This window comes from Hyperolius riggenbachi, chromosome 2 (genome assembly GCF_040937935.1).
Source record: "Hyperolius riggenbachi isolate aHypRig1 chromosome 2, aHypRig1.pri, whole genome shotgun sequence".
Taxonomy (NCBI): Eukaryota; Metazoa; Chordata; class Amphibia; order Anura; family Hyperoliidae; genus Hyperolius; species Hyperolius riggenbachi.
The window spans coordinates 344,220,767-344,246,031 of NC_090647.1; the positions used below are offsets into that span (position 1 = coordinate 344,220,767).

Genomic DNA, 25,265 nt, shown 5'->3' on the forward strand with positions numbered 1-25,265 from the left:
CCTGAAAATGCTGGCCTGAAATTGCTGGCCTGAAAACAAGCTGCATGCTTGTTTCAGGGTGTGATGCAGCTTGTTTTCAGGCCAGCAATTTCAGGCCAGCAATTTCAGGCCAGCAATTTCAGGCCAGCTTCAGTTGGTATAGTGGATAGTGTGCTTGTCCACCATACAGTGAGACCCAGGTTCGAATCCCAGCCAATGTGAGTTGGCTTTTATGCTACAAATCCTTAAAGGGAACCTAAACGGAGAAGGATATGGATTTTTCCTTTTAAAATAATACCAGTTGCCTGAATCGCCTGCTGATCCTGTGTCTCTAATACTTTTAGCCACAGCCCCTGAACAAGCATGCAGATCAGGTGCTCTGACTGAAGTCAGACTGGATTAGCTGCATGCTTGTTTCAGGGTGTGATTCAGCCACTATTGCAGTCACAAAGATCAGCTGGACTGCCAGGCAACTGGTATTGTTTACAGGAAACAGCCATATCACTCTCAGTTAAGGTTCCCTTTAAAGGAGAACTGTAGTGAAAGGTATATGGAGGCTACCATATTGATTTCCTTTTAAGCAATACCAGTTACCTGGCTATCCTGCAGATCCTCTGCCTCCAATACTTTTAGCCCTAGACCCTGAACAAGCATGCAGCAGATCTGGTGTTTGACATTTTTGTAAGATCTGACAAGATTAGCTGCATGCTTGTTTCTGGTGGGATTCACACGACAGTGGCTGGATAGTGTACTGGTTAAGGGTTCTGCCTTTGACATGGGAGACCAGGGTTCGAATCCTGGCTAGGTCAAGTACCTATTCAGTAAGGAGTTCAAAGCAAGACTCCCTAACACTGCAGGGTGGCCTCTTGAGTGCGTCCCTGTGGCTGCAGCTCTTGAGCGCTTTGAGTCTGACAGGAGAAAAGCGCTATACAAATGTTTGGATTATAATTATTATTATTACTGCAGCCAAATAGATCAGCAGGGCTGCCAGGCAACTGGTATAGCTTAAAAGGAAATCAATATGGCAGCCTCCATATACCTCTCACTACAGTTCTCCTTTAAGCAACCTAATGGTTCTATTGCATTGAGCATTAATGGTACATTTTACCATAGCTTCACTTACTACTGTAGTGGTACAGTGCTTAGGGTGATGCACTGACGTGTCCACCATGCAGTGTGATCTGGGTTCGATTCCCAGCTATGGTATGATATATACTGGCTTTTAAAAAAGTATAATTCCCTGCCAGAAGACACCCTCCTCCCGGAGGGAGGAGGGAATAGGTTGAAGGGTTGAAGGGTTGAAGGGAGGTGGGAGGAGGGAGGAGGGAGGAGGGAGGAGGGAGGAGGGAGGAGGGAGGTGGGAGGAGGGAGGTGGGAGGAGGGAGGTGGGAGGAGGGAGGAGGGAGGTGGGAGGAGGGAGGAGGGAGGTGGGAGGAGGGAGGTGGGAGGAGGGAGGTGGGAGGAGGGAGGTGGGAGGTGGGAGGTGGGAGGTGGGAGGTGGGAGGAGGGAGGAGGGAGGTGGGAGGTGGGAGGTGGGAGGTGGGAGGTGGGAGGCCAATTAAAATCTCACTAGCAGAGAGTGTAGCAGCTGTCCCATAACTAATTAGTGTAGGCAGACAACTGAGTCAAATGGTATAAAAGACCTAGCTTGAAGGGAGGGTGGGTGGGTCCTCAAGCAGTGTGTTTGACCATAACATGTCTGCTGACAGTGAAATGGAGGGTAAAAATTTTGTTTTTTGATGCGAACTGGGCGAAGCGAACTTCCGCAAACGTTCGCCTGCGGGAGGCGAACGCGAACCACCGAAGTTCGCCAGGAACCGTTCGCCGGCGAACCGTTCGGCCCAACTCTAATCTTGAGTACTGTATTGCCTTACTACTTGCACATGGTAAATTTATGTCAACTGAAGCTATTGTTAGATATCAATAACAAATCAAGCATGTTTACAACGGTCAACTGGGCTTGAAAAGACTTGGCCAGCTGTTATGGTTGCTATCCGTTGTGAGCTGCAGTATGACACTTCCTGTTAGACATTGCCCTCCTCTCCATAGGACAGAACAGCAGCACATCTGTACACTGACTACATCTGGATCACTTCAGGTGACCATTCACCTGCAGATGGATCCTCTCCATGTGTACAGTATATATGTGTAATTTAATATGAATGCTCCCTAGCCAATTGTAGAGTTACTTTAGTTACAACTGGTATTCTACATAGAAGTTGTACGCATAAAACAATTATTTTAAACTACACCAGTTACTGAAAAGAGGTGGCAATCGTGATGTGACTGCTGGAAATGCTTGTTGCAAGATATAATTCAGATCTTATGGCTAGAATAAGTTCTGCATGAGTGTTTCTCAAATGCATTCCTCAAGAACCCCCAACAAGCCTTGGTTTATTTATAATGAATCACCTGTCCAGGGTGAAGTAAACCCTGGAGACCGGTTTGCTGAGGCCACACCTGGATTTAAGAAACGCTATCCTATATTACTCACCTGGAACTAGGAAACAGATTAGGAGAATACTAGATCTGCATACTTATTGCAGGTGAGTAATAGAAGCAGTAGTCCATCACAATAAGAAGTCATCAAAGACAACTTTGACAGCATTCCTCTTGTGACAAGTGTGCTTTATAACAAAGGGCCCTGTGAAGACATTGGACAGAAGGAAATAGAGATGCGTAATACAGGAGAGGGAATACTGTGGGAAGAACGTGAATACTGGTCCTCTTCTGATACTGGGAAATACTGTAGATAAAGTGGACCTAAACCCTGGAACTGAACAATGCATACCATTAACAAGCAGCAGTACTAGCATTTTCCATCTTGTCAGCTTGTATGTGTTCTTACCATGAACATTATGGAAAATGAGTAAAAGTACTGTCTGGTGAGCTCTACAAGACAGTGTCTAAGCAGATGCTCACTGAAAGTACATCAGTAGAGGCTGCAGGCTGCCTCAGTCCCTCAACAGCCCTGCAATACAATAAGAATAAGTCTAGTCAACAAGATGGTGTCCTTGATTCACAACTGGAGGGTGTTTTTATTAAACATGTGGGTGCTGTTCAGGTAAGGACCATGGGAAGTGCTGCCCTGATTCAAACAGAAGTTTGATACAGGAGGCAACTTCATTCCCTCCCAGTAGCCCTGATGTTCGGATAATACAGCATAGCTGGGAGTACATAATGAAAGAAGGGTCAGTAACGTCCACAGGGATTTTCTAGCAGCTTAGAGTTCCTCTTGGAAAAAGATCTCTCTTGCACAAGGTCAGTGTGAACCAATCTAATGAGAAATGTTCAGATTTTCCTTTTTGAAATTGGAAAATAATTAATTCCAACAACCCAAATAGCACCGTGTTCAGTTTTCCCCGTGAAATAACCTATATAAAAGTCTTCATTTACAGAAGATAGCACCATTCATTCAGAACAAGAGAATGGCATGGTTATACAGGATGCTACTGCTTAGGCAGCAGACTAAGGGCTGGTTTCCACACAGTGCTGGCATAGGACTTGCACAGCTGTGATGTGAGACGCATCCGAATCCCTCTACCCCATGCACGACTTAGGGATTCAGATGCAAAAAACTGCAGCATGCTGTCCGATCTTTTCCCGCATGCAAATTGAGCGTCATCCTATTGTTTTCAATAGGCTGCGTTTCCCCGTTCAAATCAAATGCGGGGAAACGCTGCAAATTCGCAGCAGTGGAAACGGTTCCTCAATAAAACGCTGAAATATTATCCATTTGGAAATCAAAATAAGGCTTTAGAAAGAAAGCGTAATGTGAGATCACACCGTGTGGATTTTCTTCAACTGCCTTACAACAATCATTATTTTTGTTTTTGAAAGGTCGAGTTAAACTAAATTCCCGGAGTTTACAAACATTTGCTGAAGATAAGGGGATAAAATATAAAATAATCACTACCTAGAGGGCTGTCAGTCTCCATCTCTCCATTATGCAATGTTATGCAATCTTAAGAGGGACCTGAAATGAGAGGGATATGGAGGCTGACATATTTGTTTGGCAGTCCTGCAGAACATCTATCTCTAATACTTGTTGCCATAGCCCCTGAACAAACATGCAGATCAGATGTTTCTAACAATATCCAAGATTAGCTGCATGCTTGTTTCAGGTGTGTGATTCAGACACTACTGATGCCAGAATGATCAGCAGGATAGCCAGGCAACTGGTATAGTCTAAAAGAAAATAAATATGGCAGTCACCATTTACCTCTCGCTTCAGGTTATTTTACTATGTTAAGTAAGAATACATACAGTGATTTCTTTTAAAATGGCACAAGTATAAATATTTGGCACTTATTTTACACTCTGACGAAGGCCCACAATTTCAATTTTAGCACCTATGCACACCCACAGCCTAGATTCTGCAAAAATGCAATAAAGGGTATTATACATTTCTTAGATACATGCTAAGTCCTGGTGATCTCACAAGGGGTATGAAATTCAAATTAATAATGCACGATGGTCAAAACAGTGTCCTTCCGCATCTGCTCCAGAGCAAGTCTGATTCCTCAGGGCACAACATGGAATGGGGGATGTTTATAAAAATAAATAGAAAAATAAGTTAAATAAATTAATCAAGAATTAAAAAAAATGTTATCTACAAATGTGACAGCAATAAAAAAATAAATAATAATAAAAAAAAAAATACATTTCACTCAGTGTGAGTATTTACAGCAAAATGGCAATATGGTCACAGGCAGATGTTCAGGTAGTCACAGCTGTACAGAGGAGACATACAGAGCATTCTGGCTAGCTGTCAGCAATCTTTCGGTCTTCTCCTTTTGATAAACTAGTATTCCCATTCTGGTGAGTGTTTGCTTTGCAGAGTGACAGAGCAGAGCCTGCACAGAAATATCTCAAGGAGAAGCCACATCCAGGAAATGAAGAAAAGCCAGGTAAGAGCCGCAGAGATGGCTTTTGTAAAAGATCCAAGTGAGTCCACTAGAAGTAGCAGCTTTTACAAGGGAAGGTCCGTGCTGTTGTGTCGGGTTTTCCTTGAGGTGCCATCATCTCGAGGCATAGCTCTCTGTAGGCAGGACATAGCGGCTGTTTTTTTGAGGTCGATAACAGCATAAGAGTCTGCACAACGAGGTGCGTGATTTGAAGCTGGGGTACAGGTAATCTGAGGGATCTGTCTTCCTTTTCCTTCAGCCTTCCCCTCCAGCTCCACCTGGATATAGTTCAGTTGTCTTTGCTCTGGGCACGGCCGTCGGAAATCGAAGTTGAAGACATTGGATGGACAGCTCCTGTGTGGTTGGCAGTCTGTTCGATGGTGGTAGTAACCACCACATGCAGTGGCGCTATCAGCATTCATGTAGTTTTGCAGTGGATCATCTTGGCACCCATTGAGCGATGGAGTCATGGCATCTGTAGAATCCTCCTCATCTTCTTCCTCATCATCATCATCCATAGGATGCATGGAGCGGCATTCCCAAACGGGTGGTAAGGGGGGCAAATTCTCATAATGTAACATTGCCGTCCTGCGATGTGAGCAGTTGTTGTAAGGTAGACCCTCAGCAGAGAACTTGATACCCCTGTTGGCAGTCCCCCTACGCAAAGCTATACTTCCTGGTGGTACCAGGCCATTGATATTCTCATAGGCACACTTGTGTGAACTCCATTGATCCTTGCATTCGTTGTTATTGTTATGTGGTGGTAACCGTTCTCTATCTCCAGAACAGACATGGCCCTGACAGTCCCGGTGATGTCTGCAGAAGCTGTCTGCCCTTAAAGGCATTCGTCTATAAGCTGGTGCTGGACCAAGCACAAACTTTACTTCATTTGGCTGCAAAAATACCTGGGGATTCCGCTCTTCCATAGAACAACCTGAGCCTAGCATGTGCCTTGTCGGTTCATGGTATGGTGCATGCGCCTCAGGTAGAGAGTGCATACAGTGGCGCCCACCTGTTTCCTCTTCCCCCCTGGCAGTATTCACATATGTATGAGACTGAAATGATACAAAAAAAAAAAAAAACAGATTGAGTAAAATCTATCGAACATGGCTTAAAGTATTTTTTTTTATTATTTATTAAACAACGGTTTGTTAAGGAGAAAATAATGGTACATACACACAGAACATAATGATACCAATGTAAGATAAAAGGATGACTTGATAATGAACAAGTTATCCTCAAAACAGGAAAACAGTTCCAGGAGATATATATTCACACACAGGGCTTGATTCACAAGCCGTACTAACTGTTTAGCACGGGTGTGCTAAACAGTTAGCACGTGAAGTGCCGTTCGCGGACTTCTGCGCGCGCAAAGTGCGCAAAAGTCTGAACGACACTTCACACGCTGTTTAGCATACCCGTGCTAAACAGTTAGCACGGCTTTGTGAATCAAGCCCACAGTGTTCTCCCCAGAAATTTTTGTGCCATCAAAACTAGCTGGGTAGAGCACACTGCATAATTATATATATTATATATGTATAGCACACTGCAAACACAAAGTAATAAAACAGAGTATTATTCAAAGAAACTCAGTTCATAGTCTGGGAGAAAAGGAGAGTAGAGTAGAGCCAAGGGGAGTAGCAAATTATAAACCCCTATAAGCTGACCATTCTTCCGAGACAGCATAAAAAACCTAGATCAATATAATGAATGAATATAAAGATCTCATCCGTCAGCATAATTAAATCCAATCGATTTTTAAGAAGGCCGATGACCAGGCTGGGAGCCTTCTATTTAAAAGCAATACTCCAAGTGAGCTGATAGCAGCATATATTTATACATAATATGAAAAGCAATCAGTACCACATTGTTAGGGAGATACAGGAGAGTCTGGGAGACAGACAGGGAAATGGGCATCTTAAAAACTTCTTCAAATAGGACGCGCCAAGAGGACCAGAAGCTAATTGCAATTATGCAATCCCAAAATATATGATCTCCGCAACCCCCAAAACAGGTTGCAGGATAGAAACTATCTAGCCTAGTAGGTGTGTAGTACCTGCAAAACATTACTTTGATAGGGAAATCCTTAAATATATTAATTTCAATATTCTAGCTTCAGATTTCCAACAAGATTTCCACTGTGATACCGACAGTTGTAAGCCCAATTAACGCTTCCAGGCTCTCATATATGGCAACTTAACCTCCTCATTAACATTAATTAATAGATTACCGTGAGATAACCCTCTTGCATCTAGAAAAACCAAAATAAAAAAAAACTCTCAAAACTTGTGAGATCATGAGAAGGTGAAGAGGGACTGAACTGACTTAATAGTCTATGCCAATCTGTTACATCCTGTGATGCACTGTATGTTGGTCACAGATTGTACTTATGTATGTCTATATATTCTCAATAAAATGAAGGTATGGTTGTTTTATTATTCTATTTATGTTTAATGCACATTTAGATGTTCCCCTAGATCCATGGTGTCCCACACTGAACAATAAGAGAAAACCGGGATTTTCACACTTGCACTAAAACTCTTTTCTCAGTGACATTACTGACACAGAGCCTTCTTTAATTTTGCTAATGAATCACTGCTGATCATTTGGGTTTCTTCTTCTATTGTCTTCTACTGGCTCCCACTCTGCATCTGCAATGGGAGCATAAAAGCCCATAGTTGGAGGAGCAATTGTTTGCATAGTGTCCAAATGCCTTTGATCGGTGGCTACAACCCATGGATGTACTGTGTGCCAATGTACTCAATGAAAAAAAGATTGCATGGCATGTCTGCATGTAATCTCCATACCAGCATCAATGTTATCCCATTTACAGCAATGTGAAAAAGTCCCAAACAATGTATCTCTTAGTATGGCAAATTACCATCTTCCCCATTGCTAAATAGTAAAGAGAAAACTGATGTTACGCCACTAGATCTTTGCCCATTTCCAGCCTATGAGTTCTTGGTTCCCCCAACCCTTTGTTTGTTCCTTACTCTGTACAGTGCCATGGAAGACGATGGAGCTATAGAAATAAATTATAATAATAATGTAAAAAAATAACAATTTTGTTTTTAGTTTCCCTTTCTACATACTACTTATACATAGAGGTGCATGCCAGCTAAGTGCCATCAAAAGTGACATCTCTGGCCACTGCCTGACACCTGGCTGCAGCACAACTCCGCAAAGGCTTAAAAAGTGCAATAGCTCAACCAGCGCTTAGCCAACTGCGGCAGAACTGAGGCAAGGGAGTGCAAAGTGCAAAACCTCAGCTTAGCAAATCGGTTTCCATGTTGCTATACATAGTCATATGCAAAGACATTGTGGAGGATTTTAATCCATATAAATATACTGGAATGGCACAGAAATCACTTCTAATACCAACGGTACCTGGTCATCTGGTGTAATCATGCCATGTGTAGACTCTTCCACAACAGAGGGGTGTCTCAAGTTTCCCATTGCTGGATGGTGCACAGGCGGATAGGGTGGTCCATCCCGAGGAAAATTGTGAAACCCGTTGGGAAAACCTGTATATCCTAAAGCTTCAAATACACATAAAATGAAAAAGATACATTAGACTATAAAAGAGGAAAAAAACACAAAGAAACTACTGAACATTGAAATCAGAAGCAATGATGTCACAGCTCTCTCAACCAATAATACCAAGCTGCAAACACAGTGTGATTCCTGTATGTGCCTATAATTTATTTTTAATTCAAGGATTACAATCATTTTTTTCTGATCGATAACATTTGAAAACTGACCAATGCCCCATTGTTTTCCCCAATTATGGTTGAAAACTAAGAAAATTGCTTAGGTGTTTATATTAGGAAATCGACAATCTACCCTACACCAATCAATTTTCATAAAAAAAATTGATCAGACAATTCCACCACTCACGATCGACTTATATCGAAAAAAAATGGAAATCCGATTTTGATTTTCAGGGAAATCCCATATTTTTTATCGAATTGCTGTAAAATCGGATCATTTTATTGTATCATGGTTGTGGCCACCTTAACTGTTATGAGATTTTGGTGTGCCACAGTGACATGGTTAGAGGAAGTATGGCCTCTTTTCCACGGGCAGTTGAACTGTGTGCTCAGCAAGCAGTTGACAGGCAGCAGTGAGCAGTTACCAGGCAGCAGCAAGCAGTTTTTAGAGTTTGAGAGACATTTCACTGCCTATTAACTGCCCGTGGAAAAGAGGCCCTAATGAGATGCTTATAATTATGCCTTGCACACAAATTATATGCAGCATGGAAATTGGCTTATTAACTGCATTTCCTGTCAATTTTCACTGGCTAATTTGCAAGGTGCATATTTTTTTCATTAAAATTTGCCAGCAAGTAGGGTTTATTAGCATCAGCTCTAGATCTGCTCTTAAAGAGAACCCGAGGTGTGTTTAAAGAATGTTATCTGCATACAGAGGCTGGATCTGCCTATACAGCCCAGCCTCTGTTGCTATCCCAAACCCCACTAAGGTCCCCCTGCACTCTGCAATCCCTCATAAATCACAGCCGTGCTGTGAGGCTGTGTTTACATCTGTAGTGTCAGTCTCAGCTGCTCCCCCGCCTCCTGCATAGCTCTGGTCCCTGCCCCCGTCCCTTCCCTCCAATCAGCAGGGAGGGAAGGGATGCAGGCGGGGACAGGAGTTCTGCAGGAGGCGGGGAGGGCAGCAGACTGACACTATAGAGATAAACACAGCCAGCTCTGACAAGCTGTTTGTCAGCAGCGTGGCTGTGATTTATGAGGGATTGCAGAGTGCAGGGGGACCTTGGGGGGGTTTGGGATAGCAAAAGAGGCTGGGCTGTATAGGCAGATCCAGCCTCTGTATGCAGATAATATTCTTCAAACCCACCTCGGGTTCTCTTTAAAAGTCTCCAGTATGAAAAAAAAATCAAACTAAATACGGTAATGGCAGACACTCCTGTTGATAGTTCAATCTGTATTCCAAGCACTGCACACACTCTGTAGGTATAAATAGGAGAGCCAACCATTATTGGGATGAATATGATGGTAATGGTGCTGTCACACACCTGGTACTCTGAGAACCCTGCTCTGCTTGGTACATATCACTATTTTTCTTCTGACTTTTCACTTTTACTGCTTGAAGAGCACCCTGTTTAACTGCACGCACGTTCCCAGGTTAACATGTACGTTACTATGGTAATGAGTAGTGTAAAGTGCATTTCTATAGAAATACACACGTTAAAGTGTACTCGAGGCGATATGTGACATGATGAGATAAACATGTGTATGTTTAATAACCAAGCTGTTTTGCTTGCTTTATTTTGCTGCCTGAAAGAGTTAATTTCTAGGCATGGAAGTGACAGCTTCTGTCTTGTTGGTACCTTGTCGGCAGGGCCGGTTTAACCCCCGCGGGGGCCCTCGATCTGGCCTGCCGCACGTCCACCCCGGCCAAGGGAGAACCACTAGTGTACAGCACTACAGTGCTGTGTAGGGGATGGAGAGGCCACAGATTCACACTACAGCCCCTACAATCCCTTGAATTGCCTAATGCTCCTACAAGGTCACCAGTCACAGTATGTACTGTAAGAAAGGTATTTAACAAAATTTAGACACCTTTGAAAGGGTTGGTAAAGTTAATACCTGAAGTTTAGCTTTAATTTAACAATGTAGTTTACAAATCCAAATGTTACTATTAACTACAGGTAGTTCCCGGTTAATGAACAAGATAGGGACTGTAGGCTTGTTCTTAACCTGAATTCGTTCTTAAGTCAAAACGCTGTGCCATCTCTGTCCCCTTTGCCTCCAGTGTCCACCTCTGTGCCTGTTTGTCCCCCTGTGCCTCTCTATGTCCCCTCGCTGTGCCTCTTTTTTGTCCCCCACTCTGTTTGTACCCCCTCTGTGCCTCCGTTTGTACTTCCTCATTACCCCCTCTTTGCTGCGTTTGTGCTTCCTCTGCGCCCTCGCTTTTTTCTTCTCTGTGCCTCTTTGCCCCCTCTGTGCTCCTTCTGCGCCTCTTTGCCCCCGCTTTGGCCCTATGGACTCACTTCTGTACGAGTCCAACGCTGTCTGTCCTCTCTCTGCATCCAGCTCCCTCTAGTCGCATACAGCACCGATTTCTGTATATCATGTGACATACTGGAACCTTTATGTCACATGACATACAGGAAGCGAAGCAGTGTTGTACGCGGCTAGAGGGAGCTGGATGTGGAGAGAGGAGGACAGACAGCATTGGACTCGTATGGAGGGAAGTCCATGCTGTTTGCTGCATGCACCGGCACTTGGGGGATGTTTGAAGCCGCTTCTTTAAACTTCCCCCCCGCGGAAATGTCATCATCGCAACAGGATCAGACAGTTTGCATCGGCGGGTCATTCGTAAGTCGGGCTTTCGTAACCCGAGGACTACTTGTATAAGGAATTACATCAGTTGTCATCCCAGCTTACCTCCAGGGTTCTGTGGAGTACGAGACATGTCTATTTCTACTGGATGTCCTGTCCTGCTAATCATAACTGGCTCCTCTACCACACTGATGCTGTTCCGCTGCATTAGTTCCTGTAGCAGGTTGAATATTTCCTCAGCCCGGGAGCATTTAAATGCAAAAATTCCTTGGAAAAAAGTGAGGAAAACATGAAAAAGTGAGTGAAACAAAAAAAATAAAAAAAGCCAGAAATGTTGTCAGCATACAAGAGTTTTCATGATTAAGATTGTACCAGAATATGTATGACTGACTACCGGTTTTCTTTGGTAACACTTTATCTGTAACTCATGACTTCTCTGGATAGTACGGAGGCTTCACCAATCTTCTTACACCCCTCTGTTCCATCACTGGGTTTCTCTAAACATATTAAACTATTTTTTCTTAAAATTTCGACCACACTCCTGTCCGTTTACAAGCTCGTTCAGGGGCACGAATGTGGCGGTGAAGAGAAAAACACTCCCAGCCAGCAGCAGACAGGTCCAATCTGGTTTCCGATTAATTTCCTGATCAATTTTTCCTATCACTTCAATAAAAAATTAATCCGAAATCAGATTGGACCTGTCGGAAATTATCGATTTGACCCAACTATCTGACGGGAAATTGCATGGTGTGTACCAGGTGTTAGGCCAGTTTTGTGGTGAGACCAATTAACTTAACAGCATTTTATGGGCTGTAGGATGAAAATATAATGATTCCAGCCCGCAGTATCCCCAGCGAATGTGCTATAATCAATTGCATGCTGTGCACAAGAACAGGTGCGGGGGTCTGTTGATAGCAGGCCATGGGTGTTGAAAAATACAAATTTAGTCCAGGCAGGAAGGGCAGATGCAGGGTACCAGTGAAGCCGATTGGCGTGGGAACATGGATGAGGTATAACTACCCCTCAACAGCACTGTCACTTGCAGCCTGTCAGTGGGGTCTGAAAAAGGAGGCGGCGGACAATCGGGGCTCTGCGGCAGAGGTTCAGGGCTTATTGCCTAACAACGCCACTGGTTAGATAATTCATTTCTGTGTGTATTCATCAGAGTAGTAAATGGCGAGTTTGTTTTTCATTCTTTTGTACGAGCACCAGGCCTTTATTTATGATTTTCCCAAGTAGTCTAAATTTCCATGGATTTTTAAACACGATTTACCAAGTGGCAATTCGTTGTTAACTGATCTACTTGAATCTCTGACTATTCATTTGCGGTATAATGCAGCTGTATAGCTTTGTTTAAGGCAAATGATAACCAGGGCTGTGGAGTCGGAGTCAAGGAGTTGGAGCATTTTTGGGTACCTGGATTCGGAGTTGGAGGTTTCATAAACTGAGGGGTAGGGAGTCAGATGATTCTTGTACCGACTCCACAGCTCTGATGATAACTGCACTTTATGCAAGCGTTTGACACATTATGCAGTTAGCCAGCAGCAGACAAGATATGGCATGCTTATTCTGGCGAGTGGACAAGATGCACAAGCACGAGTTCCTACAGGTGTCCCTATATCTGCACATAAACATCTGGTGGTCTACCGCAGCATAGCGCAAGCAGTGAGCACACCAGCCGTCAGCTGTCCATATTAACTTAGCATTATCTGACAAACTTATTAAACGGTACCATCTGATAAACAGTAAAAAAAAAAAGTTTTACTCACTCACTCAGGGCTTCTTCCAGCCCCTAGAAGTCGGATAGGTCCCATGGCGCAGTTCTGCTCTGCGCCAGCCCTCCGCTCTCCCGTCCATAAGATTGCGCCCCATGGCCAGGATCTTCTGCGCATGCATGGCTCTCATGATCACTCTCCTGTTGCCAGGAGCATTCTGTGCTTGCACAGTTAATAGAGATTTGAACTGCACAACTGCAGAGGGTTCCCGGCAACAGGAGCGCAATCACGGGAAGTGAACAAGGCGCTTGCACAGAAGATCCCGACCAGGCGCGGGTTATAACCTAAGGGAGGCCTGGCGCAGAGCGAACTGTGTCATGAGAACTAACAGACTTCTAGGGGCTGGAAGAAGCCCCAGATGTGTGATTTTTTTTTTATAGTTTGCCAGATGTATCCTTTAAGCTCTGCGCTATACAAATTTATGATCAGCCATCTAAGAAAAAGTAAAAAGAAGCAATATACAGCTAAAATGTACTGCAAACAAGCATTCTTACAGGAATTACTGACAGAACTTGAAGTGAATGGAAAAATAAATGTCATACCCTGACCGGTCTGACACCGTCGTCCGCTTTCAAAGGAGAAGAGATTTGAGTCATATCCGTAGCGTCGAAGACAGAGATATGGCCATCTCACAGCATCTCTTTTACGGGTGTGCAAGACCAGCTCAGTCTGTGTTAGTTCCATCATTCCTGAATCCAGCTCTGTCCCCTCATCATCTACATTGGTGACCTGAAATAAGATGCATTCTTATTAAGTGTATCGTCTAACGTGCATTTCAAAGTACTGTAGATATTTTAAGACATTTTACTAACTTTAGTGCCTTTCCACCTTTCAAATTACAGAGGTCTTCTACAATTTCAGGAATCATTTCTTATGCCATGATCATCTCATTGCATATACAGAGCACTATGATCCAACGCGCACATGCAAAATGGGCTCCGGGGAAATAGCCACTAGTAGAATATGCGTAAAATTACCAATACTCTACTATTGGGCAGTAGTAATTCCAATAGTAAAATATTCCTAAGACAAACCCTCCCTCTACAGATGCAGAACCCTAACTGACCTTCCATCCCACCGATGCCTAACCAACCCCCCCCACCAGTGCCTAACTCTTACCTGACCCCTCCAACTGATACCTAAGCCTAACTGACTCCCCACCAACATCCTGTACATTTGAGCACTGGAGGCTATTTGTAGCCGCAGTTTGTACAGCAGATGGCCCCATTAAAAGCCAATATTACCACGGTCACCTGTGGGGTGCCCAAAGTTCTGTGACAACTCCACTGCCTACATTTTACTTTTCAGATCCAGCCCAGCCTTACACCTGCCATTTGTAGCTGTAGTTTGTATAGAAGGCAATCCCGGTTCCCAAATTTCCATTAATAACCGGTATTAACGTGAGCATCTATGGGGTGCACAAACTTCCACTGCTCCTCTGGCATCTAAAGTAACCAATTTGGATCCAAACCCCCTACTTATAGCTGAAGGCTAGAACATAATCAACAAAACATTTTATAAAATTGCAAAGTAGAACCACAATATTTTATTTAAGCAAACAATCCCATTTACCCTACAGCTATAACACAAATACACCTCCCAACTACCTGAACAATATCTATTGTTTTCTAATATGTTCTAATTTCAAAACAATTATTATTGGAATATTTTATTCATAATTGTAGTTAAAAAATATGGACACATTATAAGTATCTTACTTTAAACCTGGTGGGGTGATTGTCTGGGAGTCCTTCTCGACAGCTACAGCAGCTTCCCATGATATCAGTGCATTAGGTTTCCTCTGGAACAAAAAGCATACAGAGTTGTTGTTTTTTTAACACAGTTTTAAAGTAAGAGTTCATTTCCATGAAAAGAAAAAAAAAATGAATAAAAAAAAAGTAGCTTATCTGCATTTCCTCTCCATTTTAGACAACAGCGTAGCAGCTGTACTGAAGGGGAAAGTTCACAATGAATCAGTTATCATCCGCATGTGGCACACATCCCCTTAAAAATTAAGAGCAATTTTCTACATTTCATATTCCTCCCATTCATTTGCCAATAACTTTATCACTACTTATCGCACCTCAATGATCTATATCTTGGGTTTTTTTGGGGCACCAATTAGGCTTTCTTTGGGTGGTACTTTTGGCAAATTAATGCTTTTTAAAGGGAAGAAGAAAAATATGAAACAATTATTTCTCAGTTTTCAGCTATAATAGTTTTAAAATAAAACATACTAATATAAATATAACCCACACATTTTATTTGCCCATTTGTCTCGGTTATTATATTTAGATTATGGCCCTAGTACAATGTATGGCAACATTTGGTTTTCTTATTGTACTCTATCAATAATTACAAGCCATTTTCTGCAAAAATAACAGTTAGGCCAGAAAACCACTAGGAGCAATTTCTAATCGCTAGTGATTTGAAAAAGCTCTTGCTAATGCAATGCTATTTGGGATTTTTATAAAATCACATTGCTCAAGTGGGATCACACCCATAGCATTACATTAGCAAGAGTTTTGAAATCACAAAGCGCTCAGAAAATCGCTCCTAGTGGGTGTCTAGCCTAATACACCCTAAGTCCCTAAGGTAACAATTTATGTATCGTTTTTTTTTTAAATTGGCTGCTTTCCAGCCAGCAGGAAATGGCAGTTTACATCCTTTGCAATGGAATGATCTCTGGTGCTCATTGCAACAGTAATCATTCCTAATTAGACACTTTGATTGGCTTTGGGAACATATGTTCCCATTCACCATTCTGTATTTGACCGGCAGGTAAAGCGTGAGATCGCACTTAAATGTTTCTGCTCATCAAAAACCGTTAACTATTAGTCAAAGATGACATTATGGAACACAAAATGCAGTTTTAAAATGATGTTTTTTATGATTTAGTGAAAAAAAAAAAAACTCCAAATCTACATGGCCCTGTGTGAAAAAGTGATTGCCCCCCTTGTTAAAAAAATAACTTAACTGTGGTTTATCACACCTAAGTTCAATTTCTGTAGTCACCCCCAGGCCTGATTACTGCCACACCTGTTTCTATCAAGAAATCACTTAAAATAGGAGCTATCTGACACAGAGAAGTAGACCAAAAGCACCTCAAAAGCTAGACATCATGCAAAGATCCAAAGAAATTCAGGAACAAATGAGAACAAAAGTAATTGAGATCTATCAGTCTGGTAAAGGTTATAAAGCCATTTCTAAAGCTTTGGGACTCCAGCGAACCACAGTGAGAGCCATTATCCACAAATGGCAAAAACATGGAACAGTGATGAACCTTCCCAGGAGTGGCCGGCTGACCAAAATTACCCCAAGAGCGCAGAGAAAAATAATCCGAGAGGCCACAAAAGACCCCAGGACAACATCTAAAGAACTGCAGGCCTCACTTGCCTCAATTAAGGTCAGTGTTCACGACTCCACCATAAGAAAGAGAGTGGGCAAAAACGGCCTGCATGGCAGATATCCAAGGCGCAAACCACTTTTAAGCAAAAAGAACATTAAGGCTCGTCTCAATTTTGCTAAAAAACATCTCAATGATTGCCAAGACTTTTGGGAAAATACCTTATGGACCGACGAGACAAAAGTTGAACTTTTTGGAAGGTGCGTGTCCCGTTACATCTGGCGTAGAAGTAACACAGCATTTCAGCAAAAGAACATCATACCAACAGTAAAATATGGTGGTGGTAGTGTGATGGTCTGGGGTTGTTTTGCTGCTTCAGGACCTGGAAGGCTTGCTGTGATAGATGGAACCATGAATTCTACTGTCTACCAAAAAATCCTGAAGGTGAATGTCCGGCCATCTGTTCGTCAACTCAAGCTGAAGCGATCATGGATGCTGCAGCAGGACAATGACCCAAAACACACCAGCAAATCCACTTCTGAATGGCTGAAGAAAAACAAAATGAAGACTTTGAGTGGCCTAGTCAAAGTCCTGACCTGAATCCTATTGAGATGTTGTGCCATGACCTTAAAAAGGCGGTTCATGCTAGAAAACCCTCAAATAAAGCTGAATTACAACAATTCTGCAAAGATGAGTGGGCCAAAATTCCTCCAGAGCTCTGTAAAAGACTTGTTGCAAGTTATCGCAAACGCTTGATTGCAGTTATTGCTGCTAAGGGTGGCCCAACCAGTTATTAGGTTCAGGGGGCAATTTCTTTTTCACACAGGGCCATGTAGGTTTTGGAGGTTATTTTTCTCACTAAATAATAAAAACCATCATTTAAAACTGCATTTTGTGTTCAATTATGTTATCTTTGACTAATAGTTTTTGGTGAGCAGAAACATTTAAAGAGAACCCGAGGTGTGTTTAAAGAATGTGATCTGCATAGTGAGGCTGGATCTGCCTATACAGCCCAGCCTCTGTTGCTATCCCAAACCCCACTAAGGTCCCCCTGCACTCTGCAATCCCTCATAAATCACAGCCGTGCTGTGAGGCTGTGTTTACATCTGTAGTGTCAGTCTCAGCTGCTCCCCCGCCTCCTGCATATCTCCGGTCCCTGCCCCCGTCCCTTCCCTCCAATCAGCAGGGAGGGAAGGGATGCAGGCAGGGACCGGAGTTCTGCAGGAGGCGGGGAGAGCAGCAGACTGACACTATAGAGATAAACACAGCCAGCTCTGACAAGCTGTTTGTCAGCAGCGTGGCTGTGATTTATGACGGATTGCAGAGTGCAGGGGGACCTTAGGGGGGTTTGGGATAGCAACAGAGGCTGGGCTGTATAGGCAGATCCAGCCTCTGTATGCAGATAATATTCTTCAAACCCACCTCTGGTTCTCTTTAAGTGTGACAAACATGCAAATGAATAAGAAATCAGGAAGGGGGCAAATAGTTTTTCACATCACTGTATATAGTGTTTCAGTACTCTTTATACGTTGTTTAACAATTTTATCACTTTCTTAAATGATACATAACTTAGTGTGAGACCCCCTCCCCCCCCCCCCCCCCCCCAAATCATCATCATCCAAAGGGAGATTACTCCGTAGTACACATACCTTAGGTTATCAACATAAGGTATGTGTACCTCAGGGGTAACTTCAACATGTTATAGTTAATCCTTTACAGTAAGTTTTGAGATTAAAATATGAGAGAATTTGACTTCATATTTGTATTTAAAAGAAATGTTAGAAAAGCATTTATACACAATTATGGAGCAACAAATATGCATGCACCAAGGAGTACATGAGATGAGGTTTCAAATATTAGGGCAACACATACGATAAGGTGTAATTGTCTCTGCTCAATGACACCTTGAAGTATGCCAGAGCTAAAATCTGTGAACTATTGACCATTTTTATCACTTTCCTGCTCTCAGAAGCCATTTACTGTCAGGAAAGTGTTATGGTTGTAATTCCTTATCTGTGTGGTTACTGCTGTAGTTACATCAAGTCCTGACTCAGACAGAAACTGTCGCTTGCATACCTAAGGTCTCTGTATCCACCACGCAATTTTCCTAATGATCAGGAATTTTTTTGAGTGCCGATCGATCGTTTCTGTGATCTGAGCACGGCCACAGCTGTTCTCAGGCACAACTTGTTGCAGTTCTTTGCCGATGGGCAACTCCATCATGTGTGAAGCGCTGACACGCATTGTGTTACAAACGCTTTCAGCTGCATTTTAATTGCACTTGTGTCCTGCAGCCGGGACACTGAATCTGCCTACATCTGATCTGCATACTTGTTCAGGGTATATGGGTAAATGGATTAGAGGCAGAGAATCAGCAACACAGCCAGGAAAGTGGTATGGTTTAAAAGGAAATAAACATGGCAGCCTCCATATACCTCCCACTTCAGGTGTCCTTTAATATTGAGGGACACATTGCCCTGGGACATTTAGCACCCTCTAGTAAGCAGATGCAATAAGAGGCATTCTTACCATTTTCTGGGCGAACCCTGGTAATCCTATATTTTTGTTTGTGTATTCATTTAAAAAAACAAAAACAAAAAAACCACAACAACTGTGTGTAGCAGATAATCAAGATGTGAGTGAGAGACCCCATTTTATTTAAAGAACGGGTATCCAGCAAACCCTGTGTATCATCATGGCTCAAACAAGAATTTGGACTGCACCAAACATTGTAGCTACGGTCAGCTGAAAAAGACGATAACGATTATTTCAGCCGATGAACGTTATGCGTGCACAGTGGCAGACGATCAATATTGCTCAGGCATTGGGGGTTGTTAAGGATCTGTCCTTAAGAAACTATATGTTGGTTGCTATTGGCAACAACACTACACCTTTTTTCCGGCACTAGCAACTCATTAACCACTTAAGGACCAGGGGATTTTCTTCTGATCAGTGCTGCGTGGACTCTCCAGGCCGCAGCACCGATCAGGAAATAGCCAGGGCGATCAGACTTCCCCCCCCCCCCTTTTTCCCCACTAGGGGGATGTCCTGCTGGGGTGGTCTGATTGCCGCCGGCTACCCGCGCTTTCCGGAGGGGGCTCTTCAAAGCCCCCCTCCGCAGCGCTTTCCGCCCTCCCTGGCTTTCCCTCCCTCTCCCTTACCATTGCAGCGGCGCAGGACGGATATCCGCCCTGCGCCGGATAGGATATATGCCGGCGATCCCCGGCCAATCAGAGGTCTTACGCAGCAGCGCCGTATCATGTAAACAGCAGGGATTTCTTCCCCGCGTGTTTACATTACGTGTGCGAGCCGCGATCACGAGACACTCTCCGTGAACTGGCATGGAAAGGCTGCTCGGCCATTTCCATGCAAAACCACAAACGACCAGGCGCTGCCTATCGGCATTAGCTGGTCGTTAAGTGGTTAACAAGAGCTGCAAACACGACTCTCATCATAGCAACAGCATTGGAGATAGAACTTCTTAGGCGTCCTCAAAGTTTAGGAGTTTATTCAGTCAACAGATAAGACAGTACATTTCGTTACATCTTAGCAAAGCAGATTATTCTGCATTAAGTCCATTGCGTTACAGCTTCTTGATTCTATTCCTGGTGAATGGTAAACAGTCTTTATCTTCAGTCTATACTACGTTACATCTCGACTACGTATATACAGCATACAGTTAGATAAGATAACAAGACATAAATAAAGGTAAAAGGGTTGAAGCCAGCAATGACAGGAAGCAGAAGACTGTCTCTCTGCAGCCTATCATCTGCTTTAATACTGGCCAGGAAAGAGTTAAATGTAACATCATCTGAGCCCTACCCCCAAGCCTACAATTGGATGGCATGGGCATGAGACCCATTGCTTTATACCCTAGTTACAAAGAATGCCATGTTTTATAAATATCGGCTTTGTTTATCTTTCTGTAGTCTAACGGTCGGGGCAGCTTAGACCTATGGCCTTCCACAAGGAACATGTTCCTGGTAACTGACCGCATCATCTCTTCTGCGAGAAACTCTGCTTAAAGGTAGACTCTGCGAACCAAGCCTTTTACCTAACCTCAGTTCAGGCAACTGAGGCCTACATATAATACTTAAATTATAACACTGTCCTGTTGGATCCTTAACGACCCCCAATGCCGGAGCATTACTAATGATAATGCTATTTCCACCTCCTGCCGACCAATTGAAGCTGCTCTGTTGTCCGCCGATTGTCATCCCTCCGCCCCCCACAGCAACAGAACACATTGCTAGCCGCAAGGCTCGAGATGTGTCTGTACATCATCGCTCCCCGAATTGTCACCTGAGAGATCTTTTCCCAATTCCTGATGGGCAACAATTCTTGCATGTATGTACGTAGCTTAAGGCCCTGTTCACAGTGATCAGTTGCATTGCAGAATAGTTCACTCACTGCCCATACAATTCTATGGGGCTGTTCACAGTACTTTGTTATAACAGACTGCATTATTCTAACTCGATGCATGCAGGCTTTGTGGTCAAGGCTATGTGCAGTCTCCATTGTAGTTCATACACATTTTAACATGTGCATCACTGTGAATCCAGCCTCAGACAAGCTGTGTACAAATGGAGGAAATTAATGACTGTTATCCAGAACTGGTTGACTATCAAAAATAACACCAACTGCAAGTTGTGTAATATTACAAGATATTATAAAAGGAACCCAGGGTAACTTCTAAACAACTGAATGCCCTCCCCCTTCCAAAGCCACCAATGATGTCATTAGTGATCCATAGTGTTGGATTACTAATGACCAAGTTTTGTTGTCCTACTGCAGTCCACGCGACAGGCACATCTTGAGGCCGATGCACACGGCATACATTTGTCTGTAGTTGTGATGCAATGACAAACAGACAAGAGACAACAGCATATTTATGGCAGCGACAATTCGGGATTGTGACAGTTGTACACATATGACAACAGAAAGAGTGAAGACACGACGGAAGCTGTCTGCCACAGACTACGTATAGTAGTACTATGGGAGCGACTCTGCTGTCTGTAGAAGACTTTTGTACACACGACAGGACACCAACAGACTAAGCGACGGTTTGTGAGACAAAAGTCACAAGAGATTCACCAGTTGAATCGCTCAAACAAAACATGGCTGTGTCTACAGACAGTCTTTATCTTTTGCAGCGAACACACAAACAAACCGTCGCACGAACAGTCGCTCAGCACGTGTCTGTACAGACATTTGTATGCTGTGTGTATGGGCCTTTACTGATGCAAGGTACAGAGCAGTATATACATACAATGATTGCTCCTTTAAAGAGTAACTGTCAGGCTGCAGAAGCTAATTTAAACCTCTATTCTCCTGTGTTAAACAGTTTAGAAGGAAGCCCAAAAGCAATTAGTGAAGATAAAAATCTCAGTTACCTTTGATGTGTGCTCATCAGCAAGGCTGTTATTCTTAAGAAGACGCAAGCCGCATACCATACTGCAAAGCATTCTGGGGCTCTCCCCTCGGCTGCTAATGAGACGTTACAGCAGCTTGTAATCGCGTAGCACTGATAAATCTCGGGCAGAGTACACTGCAGGAGTCAGCTATTGTTCCTAGCCACATGGCTCATTAATATTCACTGCACACTGTGTTGTTCAAGTACAAGCTTATCTGTGATCAGGAAGCAGGCAGGACATGACGACACATTTGACAGAAAAACATGGAGCCTGCCATGAGCTGTCAGGAGCATCTATCTCTGCATATACTATATACAAATTCTGTGAAATCCAAACGTGGACAGTGAAATGCATATGTAATGTAAGTACAGCCAATCTTTAGCTACTGATATATGTGTTTATTTTCTCTGAGACCTTATACCTAACAGCTCCTCTTTAACCATTTTTCTGAGCAACAATTGTTGAAAGTCTAATATAGCCTTAGAATCTTTAGGGAGAATCTGTATTGTTAAAATCGCACAAAAGTAAACATACCAGTGCGTTAGGGGACATCTCCTATTACCCTCTGTCACAATTTCGCCGCTCCCCGCCGGATTAAAAGTAGTCAAAAACAGTTTTAAAAAGTTTGTTTGTAAACAAACAAAATGGCCACCAAAACAGGAAGTAGGTTGATGTACAGCATGTCCACACATAGAAAATACATCCATACACAATCAGGCTGTATATAGCCTTCCTTCTGAATCTCAAGAGATCATTTGTGTGTTTCTTTCCCTCTGCAACTCACTGAAGAGTTACAAGCTGATTGTTTGTTTACTCTTGCAGACAGCTCTGCCTGGTTGTCTGTAATTCTGCAGTATGTGACTCATCAGTATGTGAACAGAGGATTTATCCAGCTTGTAAAAGATAAGAGAGCAGAGAAAAGCTGGCTTATGTAAATAACACACACACAGGGGAGTGTGCATAGAGGGGGCATGCATAGCAGATCACACTGAAGAGTTGGCAGCCTTCCAGACACAGGAGGACAAGTCCGACAGGGGAAAGATAAGCTGATTTATTACAGAGATAATGATGGTAGAAAGTGCTGCAGTAAGCCAAAGCACATTATAATAGGTTTAGGAACCTGTAGGATGGTAGAAAACACAATGACATTTTTGTTACAGAGTCCCTTTAATATCAGTACAGGCACAGAGTAACAGCTTACAGTGTACAGATGTACAGAATGAGATTGACATACCAGTATTTTAAAACAGGGTAAAATCAGTGATGCAAGAATACTACATTATTGATTGTGACTATTTTAAGAATGCTTAAGTATAAGCTTCATACACGAGATAAAAGTCCTAGGAAAACGAAAGATCAACGATTGATCTGCCAATTGTCATAATAAAATAGTTTGCAAAAGACAGCGACCAAAGATATTTGTCTCTCAATATTTCAATTCCATCAAGGTATGAGATCGCCAGATAATTCGCTTTTGTGTGCACAGTGCATGCATGAAAAATAAGGAAGTAAATGAACTACAAAAGTACTCCTTGGGTCCTCTTGCATGAACTGATTGTTTGCATGCATAAAGGATCATAAGAATGATCCATCGTTCAAACCTTTCTGACAAACATATGCGGCAAATTCATTCCTCGGTTTGCAAAACATTTTTATCTCACATGTGTTCACAGCTTACAGCTATACATACACAAAACAATAACAGTCCAATAAAAAAAAGGTATTGGTTATATAGTAGAGATCCATGCAATAACTTGCCCCACTGAACCAGATTCTGATTAAGCACGGATTGTACTGCTACTCCTGCTTGCATTGCACCACTAAATGCATTACAACACTCTGCAGCCATTATGTCCCACAGCTTGATGAAGATTACACAACACCAATCACTCTTTCAATTGCAAGAATGTACAAAACCAACAGGAGGTCTATGGATCTGAGATGTTGTAGTCAACAGATGACAGGTGGACAGGAACCTGAGGTGAGAGGCGTATGAAGGGTGTTATAAATGTTTCCTTTTAAACAATACCAGGTGCCTGGCAGTCCTGCTGATCTTTATGGTCAGTAGTGTCTGAAACACACAGCTGAAACAAGTATGCAGCTAATCTTGTCAGACTTCAGTCAGAGCACCTGATCTGCCTGCTTGTTCAAGGTCTATGGTTGAAAGTGTTAGAGGCAGAGAAACAGCAGGACAGCCACACAATGTGCATTATTTACAGGGAAACAAATATGTCAGCCTTTATATGTCTCACACCTCGGGTTCCCTTTTAAAGTGATCAAATCTGAAGAAAATATCAATGTATGTATGGTCATGTTAATGCTGTTAAGGCACACTCAGGAAAATAGAAGCCATGGCTAAATGGAAGATGAAAAGATATTAAATCAGTAGATACATACTTGTTTTACTTACATAATCTATGTGTTGTACTGTCCACAGTCTGATTTTTGAGAATGTATATAGTAAAAAAAGAGAAAACTGTTCCTGACGTTCCCCATCTTTTTTGCCTCTGATTGAAGCCAGCCGTGATGTCATTTCCTCCCTTACTCTCGTCTTCCTCCTCTGCATGAATGTTTGTGTACATTGGCACACCATCCTCCCAGAGTTCTCAGACACACCCACTGAGATCTGAACTAGGAAGTGTACGGGTATTTGTCATCATTATGCGACTGCATTTGGAACATAAAACACACACACAGGATTGTTGAACTGGCTTTACACTGATCATTTCAGCAACATGGATGTTGTCCTCAATCCACATAGTCTACATGCAGAGTTTTGGCAGAGGCGCCAGAGCTATACAGAATACTGCACTTCATCAATGGGATTCTCTTCTTCGCTACCCTCTGTCTTTTGCAGCACACTGTAGCCACATAGAGCTGTGTGACAGCATGTGCAGCTGCAGACCGGGGGAAGGGAGGAGGAGGGGGAGGATGACTGAACCCAGAGATAAAGGGCTCTATTCACAAAACCATGTGCGGTAACTCTTTTTTGGGTGAAAAATTACCTCCAGCGATAATTCACTAAAAATAGAGAAAAAAGTGAGTATTCACTAAAAATGTTCCAAGTGTGATAAATGTTTGATAAAAGTGCGGTAAAACAGGTGATAAAACAGGTGATAAACAGGTGATAAAACAGGTGATAAAACTGTCAGTAATATGTACGGAAATAAAGCTTTTTTGAGCACTGTGGGGCAGCCCATATGCTTGTCACCCATTACACAGACGACCCAGGAAAGCCTGTCACATTTAAAGTGGGACCTCAACTCTTGCGCAGGACAGAAGGAAAACATAGAAATGCACCCCATATGTATATAATTAAGCTTGTCCAATTCCCCCTCATCTGTGACTAATCACCACTGTAATTTGAGCTCTCAGCTGTGCCAGCTGGGTGCCTCAGCAGAGCAGCTAATGTGTAAACACAGGATGTTAACCCTATGTCTGCTTCCATGAAAGCAGGAAGTACATACACTGGAGATTTTTTGTTAGATTTGTATCAGCTGTAACAAAGAAATGTTTTTTCTTTAAAGGTAATTATGCTG

At 42.8% G+C, this 25,265-nt stretch overlaps 1 protein-coding gene across 3 annotated transcripts; it reads right to left on the minus strand.

Annotated features, from left to right (window-relative positions):
• Positions 1-4,654: 4,654 nt before the first annotated feature.
• On the minus strand, positions 4,655-24,243 carry LOC137544454 (fibroblast growth factor receptor substrate 3-like). Of its 3 annotated transcripts, none has more exons than XM_068265527.1 (6): positions 24,137-24,243; positions 14,685-14,767; positions 13,509-13,695; positions 11,297-11,458; positions 8,274-8,425; positions 4,655-5,941 (listed from the first exon to the last, which is right to left on the minus strand). In XM_068265527.1, the coding sequence occupies exons 2-6, from the start codon at positions 14,742-14,744 to the stop codon at positions 4,952-4,954; spliced, it is 1,551 nt and encodes a 516-aa protein (XP_068121628.1). In that variant the 5' UTR covers positions 14,745-14,767; positions 24,137-24,243; the 3' UTR covers positions 4,655-4,951. The 3 variants fall into 3 exon arrangements, with proteins under 3 accessions (XP_068121628.1, XP_068121629.1, XP_068121630.1); XM_068265528.1 differs by having other exon boundaries at positions 24,124-24,243; XM_068265529.1 differs by lacking the exons at positions 14,685-14,767; positions 24,137-24,243 and adding an exon at positions 13,779-14,022.
• Between the last annotated feature and the right edge of the window lie 1,022 nt (positions 24,244-25,265).

Bases quoted from the DNA above. Each gene is read 5' to 3' on its own strand.
- LOC137544454 (XM_068265527.1), bottom strand. From the start codon at position 14,744: ATGGGAAGCTGCTGTAGCTGTCGAGAAGGACTCCCAGACAATCACCCC. The intron at 13,696-14,684 runs GTAAGATACTTA...ATCTTATTTCAG, and splicing joins ATCACCCCACCAGGTTTAAA to GTCACCAATGTAGATGATGA. The intron at 5,942-8,273 runs GTACCGTTGGTA...GTATCATTTCAG, and splicing joins TGATTACACCAGATGACCAG to TCTCATACATATGTGAATAC.